Source organism: Neoarius graeffei, chromosome 9 (assembly GCF_027579695.1).
Source record: "Neoarius graeffei isolate fNeoGra1 chromosome 9, fNeoGra1.pri, whole genome shotgun sequence".
Lineage (NCBI taxonomy): Eukaryota > Metazoa > Chordata > Actinopteri > Siluriformes > Ariidae > Neoarius > Neoarius graeffei.
Genome location: NC_083577.1, coordinates 709950 through 723842, shown reverse-complemented (window position 1 = coordinate 723842; position 13893 = coordinate 709950). Strand labels below are relative to the sequence as shown.

General features: G+C 40.8%; 1 protein-coding gene across 1 annotated transcript; it reads left to right on the top strand.

Annotated features, from left to right (window-relative positions):
* The first annotated feature begins 10275 nt into the window (after window positions 1–10275).
* Window positions 10276–12858, top strand: LOC132891114 (ferritin, middle subunit-like). Its single transcript, XM_060928577.1, has 4 exons — window positions 10276–10388; window positions 10509–10655; window positions 12425–12550; window positions 12650–12858. The coding sequence occupies exons 1-4, from the start codon at window positions 10284–10286 to the stop codon at window positions 12803–12805; spliced, it is 534 nt and encodes a 177-aa protein (XP_060784560.1). The 5' UTR covers window positions 10276–10283; the 3' UTR covers window positions 12806–12858.
* The last annotated feature ends 1035 nt before the right edge of the window (window positions 12859–13893 follow it).

Here is a 13893-nt window from a genome sequence, read left to right as displayed (position 1 = left end):
AGGGATTCAATGAAGGATGCACATTTCCAGGCTTTCTCCTTGCTCCTCCTTCTATGCCACTTTCTAAGGAGAAAATTAAACATTTTATACAGAAAAATGTTAACATCCAGTCAGCTGTAGAGTCTAGCTCATTACTATAAGCAACAGTACTGGTTATACATGTGATACTCTGAAAGAACAAGAAAACAGGAAGTGAAATGATGTGAATGACTTCTAACTGAAATCCTGAAAATTCTACAAATAGTTCACACTTTCTCTAAAACTTCTGGCCGAAACATAAATTTGAACAAATGTGAGCTAATGCCAATTCATCAGTGTTGTTTAACAGAGGCAAACAACATTTCTATAAAATCCACAGTGAAGTACTTGGGTTTATATATTTCCAATGATTCAACTGAACGTGAAAATAAGAATGTGTGGAAGGTTGTTGATGAATGTCAAACCAGACGAAACATGGTTATTGAGAGACAGTAGTTTATTGAGTAGAATCTTTCTCACTAAAATGGAGAGCATTTCAAGGTGTATTTTGATTAAATTTTCTTCTGAACAACAAGACCTTCTGGTACCACATCCCCAGCAATTTTTTAAGAGAAAGTGTAGTATAGAATTGTTCATTCGCTGTGATTTCTCTATTCAAAATATGCCAATTAATTATATCTCTTTCACCAGCAGGTTGTGTTATATTGGAAACTTTTGGGTATTTCACCCCTCATAACACACCAATAAGGAACAATAGATATATTACTGTGAAGAGGAAAGTGCTGTTCAATGAGGACTGGATGGAGAAAGGCATTTGATCAGTGTTACACTTAGTTGATAAAAGTGGCTATATTTTGTCGTATGAAAATGTTTTGTCTTAAATATGACACAATCTGCAATTATAATACTTTCAAATCTACAACCCCGATTCCAAAAAAGTTGGGACAAAGTACAAATTGTAAATAAAAACAGAATGCAATAATTTACAAATCTCAAAAACTGATATTGTATTCACAATAGAACATAGACAACATATCAAATGTTGAAAGTGAGACATTTTGAAATTTTATGCCAAATATTGGCTCATTTGAAATTTCATGACAGCAACACATCTCAAAAAAGTTGGGACAGGGGCAATAAGAGGCTGGAAAAGTTAAAGGTACAAAAAAGGAACAACTGGAGGACCAAATTGCAACTCATTAGGTCAACTGGCAATAGGTCATTAACATGACTGGGTATAAAAAGAGCATCTTGGAGTGGCAGCGGCTCTCAGAAGTAAAGATGGGAAAAGGATCACCAATCCCCCTAATTCTGCGCCGACAAATAGTGGAGCAATCTCAGAAAGGAGTTCGACAGTGTAAAATTGCAAAGAGTTTGAACATATCATCATCTCCAGTGCATAATATCATCAAAAGATTCAGAGAATCTGGAAGAATCTCTGTGCGTAAGGGTCAAGGCCGGAAAACCATACTGGGTGCCCGTGATCTTCGGGCCCTTAGACAGCACTGCATCACATACAGGCATGCTTCTGTATTGGAAATCACAAAATGGGCTCAGGAATATTTCCAGAGAACATTATCTGTGAACACAATTCACCGTGCCATCCGCCATTGTCAGCTAAAACTCTATAGTTCAAAGAAGAAGCCGTATCTAAATATGATCCAGAAGCGCAGACGTCTTCTCTGGGCCAAGGCTCATTTAAAATGGACTGTGGCAAAGTGGAAAACTGTTCTGTGGTCAGACGAATCAAAATGTGAAGTTCTTTATGGAAATCAGGGATGCCGTGTCATTCGGACTAAAGAGGAGAAGGACGACCCAAGTTGTTATCAGCGCTCAGTTCAGAAGCCTGCATCTCTGATGGTATGGGGTTGCATTAGTGCATGTGGCATGGGCAGCTTACACGTCTGGAAAGACACCATCAATGCTGAAAGGTATATCCAGGTTCTAGAGCAACATATGCTCCCATCCAGACGACGTCTCTTTCAGGGAAGACCTTGCATTTTCCAACATGACAATGCCAAACCACATACTGCATCAATTGCAGCATCATGGCTGCGTAGTAGAAGGGTCCGGGTACTGAACTGGCCAGCCTGCAGTCCAGATCTTTCACCCATAGAAAACATTTGGCGCATCATAAAACGGAAGATACGACAAAAAAGACCTAAGACAGTTGAGCAACTAGAATCCTACATTAGACAAGAATGGGTTAACATTCCTCTCCCTAAACTTGAGCAGCTTGTCTCCTCAGTCCCCAGACGTTTACAGACTGTTGTAAAGAGAAAAGGGGATGTCTCACAGTGGGAAACATGGCCTTGTCCCAACTTTTTTGAGATGTGTTGTTGTCATGAAATTTAAAATCACCTAATTTTTCTCTTTAAATGATACATTTTCTCAGTTTAAACATTTGATATGTCATCTGTGTTCTATTCTGAATAAAATATGGAATTTTGAAACTTCCACATCATTGCATTCCGTTTTTATTTACAATTTGTACTTTGTCCCAACTTTTTTGGAATCGGGGTTGTATAACTAATGCCATCCCCAATTCTATTAAATGTTTAATTTGAGGGAACTTGGCATATTCTCCCCGATCACACCTTGTCTCCCACAACTTTTCACTGGAGGGCTTGTTTTTAATGAGCCCCCCCCCCAAAAAAAAAAAAAATAGAATATTTGTTTAACAACATGTTGTACCCCATTTCTTATAGAACTTCCATCTTGAAATTTTACTCAGAAATAACGGTTCATATTTTACAAAGAAAATATTTACAATTCCTGATAAATCCCAAAGCCAGAGAAATACATTTTAAAACCCTAAATGGAGGAGTGTACTGTACCATCCAGTGATCTGTTGTGACATCAGTTAATTATTGAAACCAGGAATTGTGTGTTTTGTGAAAATAATGAAACCTCTGATCACTTATTTTTGCAGTGTATGTCTGCAGAAGATTTGGGGCTGGACGGGCATGACTGGCTTGACCTGAAGGTTTTTCAGTTGGAAAACTTTACTCAAAAGGACATTATTTACAGACAACAGGAAAGATGACTTTTTGGTGAATATCATTATTATCTTCTGTAAGTTCTATATCCACAGATTGAAGTACATGAAGGTAAAACCCAGGTGTTGTGGATTTCATAATGAGTTTCTTTCTTACATTAAAGCCATTCAGGTCACGAAAACAGAAAATGCAATTAAACTCATCTCATTATCTCTAACCGCTTTATCCTGTTCTACAGGGTCGCAGGCGAGCTGGATCCTATCCCAGCTGACTACGGGCGAAAGGCGGGGTTCACCCTGGACAAGTCTCCAGGTCATCACAGGGCTGACACATAGACACAGACAACCATTCACACTCACATTCACACCTACGCTCAATTTAGAGTCACCAGTTAACCTAACCTGCATGTCTTTGGACTGTGGGGGAAACCGGCGCACCCGGAGGAAACCCACGCGGACACGGGGAGAACATGCAAACTCCACACAGAAAGGCCCTCGCCGGCCACGGGGCTCGAACCCAGGACCTTCTTTCTGTGAGGCGACAGCGCTAACCACTACACCACCGTGCCACCATGCAATGAAACTTTTAAACATAATTGAAGAGGATGAAAAAGCCTGAGCCTCATAAATGTGTTTTTCTTTTGTTTGTTTGTTTGATTGTATTTTATATGCACCTGTTCCTTATGATCTGAAGGAAATGTTAGTGCCAAGTTGTTTGTATATGGGTCCGTCTCAGAAACTGGTCTCTCATTTGGGACATTATGGTCAAAAAATAAATTTTCTAATTTTACTTTTTTTTTTTGCATTTACCTAACACTCAATGTTTCTTTTGTTGTGTTTAAAGGTCCCAGTGGCATGGTGGTTTGTTGATGCTTTAAACGGGCTCATGGAGGTTTCCGGATGTTATATCCACAGCCTTTCTCGAAATGAACCCTCAGCACGTAGATATAGCCTCCTGGGAGAAAGCCCCATTTCAGCCCTTTTCCCAGTCCATTGTTTTGCTAATGAGAAGCATGGAGGCGGGGAAGGGTAGAGGGTGGGGGCGGGGCTTGACCAAGCTGCAGGCATGCTACCTAGTAGTATAGTATAGTGTAGTATAGTGTTTGCGTGCACACACATACTCGCTGCTATCAGCGCCTGTAGCCACGCTGCTAAGACAAAACCCCGTTCTCCCTCGGACTCCTTTCATAAACTCAACGTGACACAGAGAACTGAGAGTGTTCGGAGTGGTAGTTTACGAACGTATAATACCCTAGGCTTGAACACGCACTCCATAACCAAAGAGGATAGAAGCAGCAACTACAGCAACATATCGCTTATCCAACAGAAGACATGCATTGCGGAGCAATAGTCAAACATAAGCTCATAAGTTACAGTCAATTTCCAGACTAAACTCAGTTTAACACAGCATGTTGTATGCTTTTTGGTTTTGTAGCGCAGAGTACCTGGCTAACTGCAGGAAGCGGTTAGCTGCACAGCTAATGTAGCCATTGCAAGGCTAACGTGGCACTGATTTTAAAACACGGCAAAACGACTTAACAGTTGTACACTTACTTGTTCGGTGTTTGTGGCTGATGCGGCAGGGATGCTTGGTACGGACCCAGGCTTCAGTGACAGTTGATGTGCAAAACCTGCCCTGTACTGTCCCAAGTTGTGGAAACATTCCTCAGGAAAATGCTTCCGACAAACATACACCGTCTTAGGTAGACTCGACGGCGTATTATTGGAGTAAATAAAATTAAGCCACTGCGTCTTCAGGCGCTCTCCCGTCGGCAGTAAAAACAGACTCCTTTCTGTGTTGTCACATCCATGTACAGCGCAACTTCCATGTTTCGCTCGCTGAGGTGGTGCCATGTTGTTGTGTCCTCTATGGTCTCCTCACTACAAAATTGAAGTGACGTATCTATGGTGGCAACTTTTGAGCTGGGCGGGCAATCCATACAGTGGGTGGGAATCCAGAGGGGGGGGCATGGGGATCATCTCCCTTGCTGACGTAGTAAAGGGAAGAGCCTATCAACACACCATTTTGACGCGCCATTCTCAAATGTTGACAAAGGGTGGGCATAGTTTGGTTTACACATTATGACATTTCTAGCCACTGGGGTGACTTAAGAAGGTCAGAGGAACTCATTTTAACGTTAAAAAAACTCAGAAAGTGAAAATTTCATGCCATGGGACCTTTAATAAGAATGAAGATAGTATCTTGCTTTATCTGGCCTCCACTGTGGAAAATATTTTTGATTACAATTCAAATGCTTTTGTAAAATTGATTTCCATATAAAATAACTACATCATGAAGAATTAAAGCCCCTCCTTCACAGATGAGTGAAAATATTGAATAAATTTCCTCTTTTTGATTGCTTGGGTTAAAAATGCCAAGTTATGATGACTGAATTGATTATTCACTTAAATATGAATAATATGATACAGTGAGTATTTGATATGGCGAAATAGGACACAATGGAAAAATCAAGAACACACCGGAAAGATGAGAATAACGGCGGTGGTAAAAGAACAGCGACTGTACCGGCTGAAGGTCGCGCGGGTCTCTGCTGCGACGCGCGAGCAACGGGACATCACTACCGCACCGGGCGAGGCGGGGGCGGGGCAAAATGACTGGCCGTAGAGTCTATCAAAAGTTCGATCTAAATTGACCATGGTTGCAAAATATTGGCCAAAAATACACAAACACTACGAAATATGAAAGTAAGATGAAAAAGAAACATTCTATTGCCTTATCCTGCAAGACTAAAACAAAATAAAACTGTCAAAACTCACCTTTTCAGCGATGACGTCCGAACAGATCACCCGCGTAACAGAAAGACCGCAGATGGAAGCGCGATCAACTTCTAACTGCTGGAGTGGAAAATTCCATTCTACACATGCAGATTGTTAATGTGTGTCCTTCCCCACACACAAATAACACGCTACGGTAAAAAACAGACCACAACTCATTTTATAGCTCAGAAATTCATACAAGACCAGCTACCATCGTAACATATTCTGTAAGAAACATATTCTATAGCTAACTTTCAGCTTTCGTTTTAAAAAACAACATCGCAGATTTATAACTAAATGTTTATATGGCATAGTGATTTTAAGTTACTACTTTTGGTGAGGTCGTGACCTCGACCCTGAGGCTTTCCGTTTAGATCAAAACATACAATCGTATTGGTTTCGGGTTTGCGGAAAATGGAGTTACAACGGTGATCAAGTATTTTGCATGATGTTTTATTACGGTTATGATTATTCTGTGAGCGCACCAATCCTTAGGTGCATAAAGTTACAACGTAAAATACAATTAGTGATAACTGTAGACTTCAGTGGACTACAACATTTTTAAGACCTTTTTTTTCTCCTATTCTCTACAACCTGCATTGGCTCCCAGTCAAATATCACATCCAGTACAAAATTATCCTGCTTGTCTACAAATCCCTACTTAACCTGGCCCCTCCCTATTTATCAAATCTCCTAACTCCATATCAGCTACCTCTAAATCTTCGTTCTACAGATGTCCACCTATTAGTGGTCCCTTACTCTCGGCTCTGCTCTATGGGTGACAGGGCTTTCAGTGTTAATGGCCCCAAGCTGTGGAATGTCCTGCCACTAGCGTTGCGCCAATGCTCAACACTGTCCACTTTCAAAAAACAGATTAAAACACATCTTTTTAGCTGGGCATTTTCTCTCTGATTTTTAATAACGTTATTATCATTATTGATTTCTCATGATTTTTATTATTGTTGTTCTTATTTTATTGTTTTGCTTTTTATTGTTTGTTTTTTACTGTTCAGTGTCCTTGGGTACCTTGAAAGGCGCTTATAAATAAAATGTATTATTATTATTATTATTATTGTAAGGGAATGCAATGTAGTCAACCATTTATCATGTCCCGGATCAAGCCGCCATTTTTCCATAAATTTGCAGAATTTTTGCCAAATTCTGAATAGAGTATTCACATCAAAGATTTAGTTTTATCTGAATTATTTCTGTCATCATTTTATTTCAAATTAAAACCAACATCACCATTCAAAACCGCAGGGCCGGCTCTAGGTCTTTGGCTGCCCTAGGCGAGATTGAGTTTTGGCGCCCCACCCCAGAAAAAAAAACCCTCTAATAACATCTAAATAACACTTTAATCTAATCATTCTATTACTATTAAACAATGTACGGTGCATGGACAATAAACAAGAAGTCTTTTTTTTTTATTATTGTTATTATTGTTATCATTATTCACATAAAGTGTCACAAAGTAAAATGACCAGACAAATTCAATGCATATCTCCATATAATGGGCAAAAACTCTTCCGCACCCTGTTCAAAGTGTAGTGCATGGACAATAAACAAGAAATTATTTTTAGTTTCTTTTTTGCTATTAAAAGTTAAGTCATCTCTGAAGAATTAACAAATTAAATGAATAAAAAATTCTACAATTCTAAATTGTGCAAACTTAAGCACCCTGTTAGGACATCAATGGGCTGTATTTTCAAACAAAAGTGCTATTATGGGTACTTTGTTATTGAAGTAACATTACAATGGGACTCGTCTGGTCTTCCTAATGGCAAATTCCTTGAGAATATCATCAAATGATATTTCTCTTGAGATCTCTTGGTTGATGCTCATCAGAGCAAGCCCATTCAGACGTTCTTGGCTCATTGTTGACCGTAAGCATGTCTTCAGCAGTTTTAATTTTGAAAAGCTTCTTTCAGCAGAAGCTACTGTCACAGGTAGTGTAACAGCAGAGGTAAGGAGCGCGTATTTCTACATCCCCAGCCGCATCAGAGGTGTTGTAAAAAAGGTTTTCAACCTTTCATGAGCCAGGGCGCACTTTTTTCAATGAAAAAATCTCAAGGCACATCACCAATAGAAAATGTTGACTGAAACTAAAACGCTGTTGCCAATATTTACAATATACAGCCATTCTATAATTTTCCACGGTACACTTGGTGATCTCTCACGGCACACTAGTGTTCCACACAAAGACTATAACCCACCGTTTGACGACATCAGCACAGCTGACATGAAATTAGCCCTAGCTTAAAACACTCTCATTTGTGGTTGCTTTTCTGTTCTATTGTTTCCTGATCTATGTATATAGCTTGCTTGCATTAACTTAAGACGTCTATGTCTTACAAAACAGCCTTAGCATTATCCCTGTACACTCAATGACGTGTTAAGTCGAATTTCTCCGAGAACTCTTACCACTGAAATTGTGTACATTTCTTTCCTTTAGCAATGATTATCCTGTAGGATAAAAAGGGGGGAAATGTGAAGGAAATTTAGTGAATGAACATTCCTGTTCTCTGTGTTTCTGTGTGTTGAGCTCAAGTGGCCTAGTGTACTGAGAAGAGTTGTTTTTCCACATGCTGTAATCGCCTTTCTGTGGCCTTGACTGGTGATAAGTAGGGTGTCTGAGTTCCTGCACATCCCAGAGCATGCCAGGTGTACGCTTTAACAAAGCTTCATAGAAAATCTCGAGCCAATCATGTGAAGACGCGAGCAGTAAGCGAATGCCTTTAGAGTATAATAGATAACAGCCACTAAAACACAACTCAGAGTGCGCAAACTCTCAGCATCACTGAAGTTTTGTCTTCTTTTCTTCTTCTTCTTTTTCCTTTCCTATTTTATATATCTGTTTTATATTATAAATTATTAATTATTTTATATTATAAATAAATTTAATATTATTTATGATTAGATCACAACCATTCAGACAGTGAACCACCAAAGAAAAAGCATACTGCCAACTTGTGTAATTTTTCAGCAATATAATAGTTATGAGCTATGAAATAATGTACGTTGTGTTTTTGTTTTAACTAATTTTCAAAAATGCTATCCTGTTTCAGTAATATTTACTGAAAATAAACTTATCAAACATGGTCATGATGTTTGATAAGTTTTAGTAGCCCTCCACTAGTCAGAGGAGTGGAGCCAGTCAGATGAAATACCCCTCAGTGGTCATGAGATTTCTTGAAAGTGTGAAAAATGATGTTCTTGTAATTTGAAAGTTTGCATGCATTTTATTCTAAAAGTTTTCTCAAATTTTTAAATATGTGCTATGAATTCTGTGGAAAGGTCTTGGTTTCGGCACCCTTGACCCCCCCAGCGGGGTGTTGCCCCTGCACCCCAGTGGGGGCGTAGCCTGCCCCCACACCCCCTGGCTTGACATTCTTTTTTTTTTTAGATATCCCCAGTGGCATGCCTGGTTTACTGTTTGATCGTGATTTGTCATCTTGTAAACTAATGTGCATGCTTTCATTTTGCTAGGACGTCCTGATAAAAAAAAAATATATTTACAGGGACAATGATGTAGATTGGGCTCCTACGTTTAATTAGAGAGATAAGATAATCGAGATCATCCACTGAAACACAAAGACAGAGCTCACAAGCACGAAACTGCTTCCCTGGCCGTGCAGTTACAGTGAGCTGATCACTTCTCAGTCGTGTTTCACCAGTCCCCAGGCACCCCAAAGGGATCAATAAAGTTCTATCTAATCTAATCTAATCTAATCTAATCTAATCTAATCTAATCTAATCTAATCTAATCTAATCTGTACAATTTTATATCCACTGTACGTGACTGAATACGACCTATTGATGCTGGAGAGTGGAATCAGCACCCTCAAACCAGAGCTTGATAGTCCTCGTTGTGGGTTTCACACAGCACAGGAACAAAACTGCTGCATCACACTTCACTCAGGGACAAAACTTTTCCTGACTATTTTACTGTCGGCTGAGGGAATTTCTCCTCGCCACCGTCGCCTCAGACCTGCTCATAAGGGATAAATCAATTTATTAGGGATAAAATTAAAGTTAAGTCTTTTAAACTTTAACTTTTGCTCCCATGTTGATCATGTAACTCCTTTTGGACCACCATGTAAATAAGTGCTTGCACTTTATTAAATTATAATTTATTATGTTATTATATCATGTTTATACAATTTTAACAATCAATCGATCGATCAATCAATATTTTTTCGTGAAGCTGCTTTGCGACAATTTCTGTTGGTCAAAGTGCGAAACAAATAAACTGACGGCTTTGTCAGTAACAGTCTGTATTAGCCAATCTGGCTTTACCCCACCTACTGCGTGGTTAAATTCTCCTATGTGATTGGCTGATTGTCTCTGCGTCACGTTGCCACAGTGAGAATAAATGAGAAGGCGGTCGGTTCCCCGCACAGATCTGGAAGGAGGTTCTTGCTTTAACAGTGATTGAACGGAACGGCTTCCTGCTCGCATTCTGTTTATTATTCGGCGTTTAACAGAAGGTCTGTTTTTTTTTTTTTTTTGCCTTTTAAAACCAGCCGAAATGGAGACTTCTCAGATCCGTCAGAACTACCACCGCGACTGCGAGGCCGCCGTTAACAAGATGGTGAACCTGGAGCTTTACTCCTCCTACACCTACACCTCCATGGTGAGGAGCTCAGAGTGTGTGTGAGTGCGGTGGGGTTGGAGGTGGAGAGCTGGCGGAGAGGGTGTGGGATGTGTTTCTGTGCTTTACGGCTCGGTTGTTTACATTATTATTTTACCTCAGGCCTGCTACTTTACTCGCGATGACGTCGCGCTCGAGGGTTTCGCGCGTTTCTTCAGAGAGAACGCGCACGAGGAGCGCGAGCACGCGGAGAAGTTTGTGTCCTTCCAGAACAAGAGAGGCGGCCGCGTTTTCCTCCAGGACGTCAAGGTGAGAGCGCAGCGCTTTATTTCTCATCCCTGTATCTGACTCTCAGGAGGAGGCGCTCCGCCAGCAGCAGTGCGGGACTTTCGGGTGCGTTTCGGGGTTAAAGGTAGGGTGACCACCTGCTCATAAGCCCAAGGGGGGACAAGGGGTATGTTTTTGAGGGACAATGTGGGACGCCGCGCCGGCCGCTGGAAGACTCACAGATAGTGGTTTACCCATTTCTAGCACATACTACCTTACATGGTATATCAATAATACCCTAATCTGCTATTATTGGTGATGTACCGTATGGTCATGAACAGGCCACCAAATGTGTGGTTTTTTTTAAAATAAACATTCATAATATTTTGACCATTCAATGACTTAACAGACACACTTCCACTTATGATTTACTGAAGCTACTCAATTTTATTTATTTTCCATTACAATTTATTCACTTTAAATCGATCATAATATAATATTGAGTCTGAGGCTTTGCAGTGCATCAGTACAGCAGGAATAGTGACAAGTCTCCATTTAGTTTTCAGTGGATTAACAGGAATTGTAGTGGCTCAGCACCACAGAAACAGTAGAAAAAAAGTCTCTGAACTCACAACCACAGCTTTGTGCCACAATCTCCTGCCTGATATGATATTGCGTGTTGGGCAGTGTGATACACACTCGTCACCTCTGCCGCAGTCACTTTGTCAGCTAGAGAGTCGTTTTTAGGTCGTAGGAAAGCATCCATAGATTTAGACGTTTCTTTCTGTTGCACACGTTTCTTGTGAGTCTCCGCGAGCCGGTGTTATTTCACATCGTATTCCCCGCCATGTCTGATTGAGAAAGATGTTTTGCAAAGGTCACAAAAAGCCCTCTCGGTATCCCCCTCAACCCCTTTCAGCCACAAATATTCATTTTCCCACTCTTTCCTGTACATACACCTTCTCTTTTTTACTGGAGGTGGCAGTGCCTCACCTGCCATCTCCCCGGTCCCTTTCTCCATTTTTTAATATGAAACCAATGCATGCGTTGCACCTGCGTCCCTCGTCACTGTCTGTGCACGTGAGTGCGGTGTCATGGCAACAACAAAAAGTTGACAACAACCAGTCAGTTGTGAGGGGTGTGTGTGTGTGATTTTGTTCTACAGTCTATAGTGGCGACGGTGGTGTGCTGAAATGTCAAGTACTCGTAATATTCGTTTGACTGCCTGGGTGGCCCGGGGAGAGCGACAGCCCCCTCAGCAAGCATCGATTATGCGGGACACGTTCTGAATTTGCGGGACACATAAATTCGGCTTCAAATGCTGTACGCGCACGCGCTATGCGGGACAGGTGGTCACCCTAGTTAAAGGTCACATGTTTGTGAAACGTTAAGGTTTCAGCTTTCTCAGGTAGAGAAGCTGATGAAGATCTGAGAGGGTTGAAATGTTGAGCTTTTTATTTGATTCTGTGTCACTGAGGTAAACAGTGTCTGAGTGGGAAGGCTGTGTCCCAAGCAGATGTCCTGTTTCAGTGCAAGTGGCCATGCCCAGGGAAGCCTGTTCTTAGCATCACTTTAAAATTGACACACTTTCTCTAACTTGGATGTTTTTTGAGAATATGTAGGTGAGATTTAATTGTTTAAAGTGTTTGCCATTCTAAGCTACAGAACAGTGGTCCTCAAATGAAGATGGCTTTTAGGAATTAATTACTGGTTCCTGCTGTGAGGGTTTAAAATGACCTGAGCTCTGATCCTAAATCAGACCTGAAGAGGTGTTTGTAATGTGTGCTATAATCAGGTGTGTGCCCTTTCAGAAACCAGAGCGTGATGAGTGGGGCAGTGGACTGGAGGCCATGCAGTGTGCTCTGCAGCTGGAGAAGACTGTGAACCAGGCTCTGCTGGACCTGCACAAGCTCTCCACTGATAATGGAGATCCTCATGTGAGTGCTGAGAGAATGTTAAACTGATCATGATTCCTGTTGGCTGTTGAGGGTGAGACTGCTCTACTTATTGCATCCGTTTTCTTCATTGTCCATCAGCTCTGTGACTTCCTGGAGTCTCACTACCTGAATGAGCAGGTGGAGACCATAAAAAAACTGGGTGACCACATCACCAACCTCACAAAGATGGATGCCGCCAACAACCGTATGGCTGAGTACCTGTTTGATAAACACACCCTGGGAGGAAGGAGTTAAAACTGCCTCTGCACTGATCAGCAGACCCTCCATCATTAACCCTATGAGTTGAAACGAGAGTATCTTCCTGTCTGTAATCTCTCTTTCTCATGTGGAGGATTAAACACTGACCATTTAAATGAATAAACACTGAGATGGGCACAGACCTGTTTAATTCTCTTTTCTTAAATCCTACTGATCTATTACCCCCCCCCAATAGGTTGGGGTTAAATTCTGACAGTGTTGTGGAGGTATAGAAGTCCTTTTATTTGTTGGTGTTGTAAATCAGATTACTGGCCTACGAAAAAATACCTGCAGGTTGGCTGTCACTGCACAACTCTAACTTTTTTTTTTTTTTTTTTCTTTCCATGGTTGGAGTTTTAAAGGGCATATCATGCGTAAATTCAGGAGCAAGATCAATGTAATTCTCCCATTTTATATTAAACTGGTCAAATGGCTAACATTTTGCAGTTTTTTTTTTAAACCTTGTGCAATACCAGAGAAAGTCAGTTGAAATCAAGCCATTTGAGGTGAATTCATCTGCCTCTGAAAACTTGCCATTTGGATTTCTCAGCAAACACTTCATGGAAATCAGTCATCTGTGGGACTCCTCCCTCTGAATCCTACGTTAGTGCCATTTTGTTTGAGAAAACAACCTGGTGGTTTTCTGCAAGTTTCTTCAATGTTATTGCGTATTTATTAAAATGGTTAATAGATGTATTGTAGGAGGGTGTAGCAACACCAATCTTGATGGGATTAGTACTCATCGTTTTCCAGAAGACCAGACAAAGAGAAGTGGGGGTGCTTGGCCTACACAGGCTGTGCACTTGTACTGTGCAAGGCTTGTGCAGCCTGTTCATGCTTCTGCAGATAACCTCATGATTCTGGCTCCAGACCCGACTTGGGATTTTTCCAGATGTGTGGGGGGTTTTCCCCTCCCCCTTGTGCTGTAGACAGATGGCCTTGTGCAAAATTACCCTTCTGGATGAGTGTGTAAAGGGACATGCTTTCATTTTTTTTTTTATATATATAAAAAAACAACCTGAAATTGGTCCAGAATATGCCCTTTAAAGGATATGGGACATGGATTTTTTTTTTTCTGGGCATAA